At 56.4% G+C, this 1,360-nt stretch overlaps 1 protein-coding gene across 1 annotated transcript in view; it reads right to left on the bottom strand.

Moving 5' to 3' along the window:
* Positions 1-179: 179 nt before the first annotated feature.
* VDBG_05477 (predicted protein) overlaps positions 180-1,360 on the bottom strand; it is a gene marked incomplete at both ends in the record, with an annotated part of 1,863 nt that continues 682 nt past the window's right edge. Inside the window, 2 exons of the mRNA XM_003004318.1 lie at positions 180-679; positions 1,156-1,169. Coding sequence (XP_003004364.1) covers positions 180-679; positions 1,156-1,169 — 514 coding nt within the window. The remainder of the gene's footprint in view (positions 680-1,155; positions 1,170-1,360) is intronic.

Genomic DNA, 1,360 nt, shown 5'->3' with positions numbered 1-1,360 from the left:
GACGACGTGCGCAGCTACTTCCTCAACGAGGTCGACGGGCTCAAGTCCAACGACGGCATCTTTATCATTGCCAGCACGAACCACCTCGACCGCCTCGACCCGGGCATTGCCGTCAGTCTCCCCCGCCCCCCCCCTTTTCGCGATTCCCTCTTCGTAGGTAAAGACCCCCGACTGACAAATCACAGAAACGCCCCTCCCGCTTCGACAGGAAGTACCTCTTCCCGGACCCCAACGTCGACCAGCGCGAGGCGTACTGCCGCTTCTGGCAGGCTAAGCTCAAGAGCAACAAGGAGATTGAGTTCCCGGATCGTCTGTGCCGCGCCATTGCCGAGATCACGGACAAGTTCAGCTTTGCGTACATCCAGGAGGCGTTCGTCGCGGCGCTGCTGGCGCTGGCGCGGAGGGGCACCGGGGCCGGCGAGAGGCGGACGAGCGGGGCGTCGGCGGATGCGTGGATCGTGGTGAGTGATGACGCGGGCGACGGGCTCGACAAGTTGGTGCTCTGGGTCGAGATCCAGAAGCAGATTGAGATTCTGAGGGAGGGCATCAATGACGGCAACGGGGATGAGCAGTGAGAGGCTCGTTGTGGCCGGCATTGGACCGCATGGGTTGGGTACGAGGCGGCTGTCGTCGGCGGCATCAGTTGCCGCGGACAGAGTCTGCTGATGGAATTTTACGACTGTATGAATGGCAATTTGATTACATATTTATTTTCATCGCACCCTTGATCACACCCTTGGCTGTAGATTAGCATGGAGAGTCATGTCGCAGAGTAACAATACTGCCCCCACAACACCAGGTTTTTCCACGATGGCCCGAAAGGACTGCTTGTTGAGACGAAATTTGTGTACATTTGTGTAGAATGGCTTGATTACGACTCTTGCCGACATATGCTTGTTTTCTCTCTCACTATCAGAAGGTTAATTTGGGCAAATAGCACTTTGCATCTCCCATCAGCAACTTTGACCGTGCTCCTCAGGGAGAGCTTGTATGACTCCTCCCCCCTCCCCCCCCCCCTTTCCCCCCTTTCCCCCCCTTTCCCCCCCTTTCCTCCTTATTCGCTTTCCTGTAGATTGACACAAAGAAGAAATTGTGCAAGTCAAAAAATGGGTGTTACAGGGATCCTGAATCAAACAGGGCAAATACGAGGCGTACATGTCTGCTCAGATCTGCGCTCGCGTTAGCAAACAACCAGAAAATAATGAGAAAGTCATCTCAGCAGCTGCGGTCCTCCCTCCTCGGAACCTCGATCAACGAGGAGAGCCCTTCTTCTCTGTCGGACGATTGAGCTTCTGCAAAGGAACCCTAACTTGGGGGCCCGACGGCCTCCTTCTCCCCGGCGCCCGCCAAACAGCGCCCC

The sequence above is a fragment of the Verticillium alfalfae genome, genomic scaffold, assembly GCF_000150825.1.
Source record: "Verticillium alfalfae VaMs.102 supercont1.6 genomic scaffold, whole genome shotgun sequence".
NCBI lineage: Eukaryota > Fungi > Ascomycota > Sordariomycetes > Glomerellales > Plectosphaerellaceae > Verticillium > Verticillium alfalfae.
This window is presented reverse-complemented; position numbering and strand designations above follow the sequence as displayed.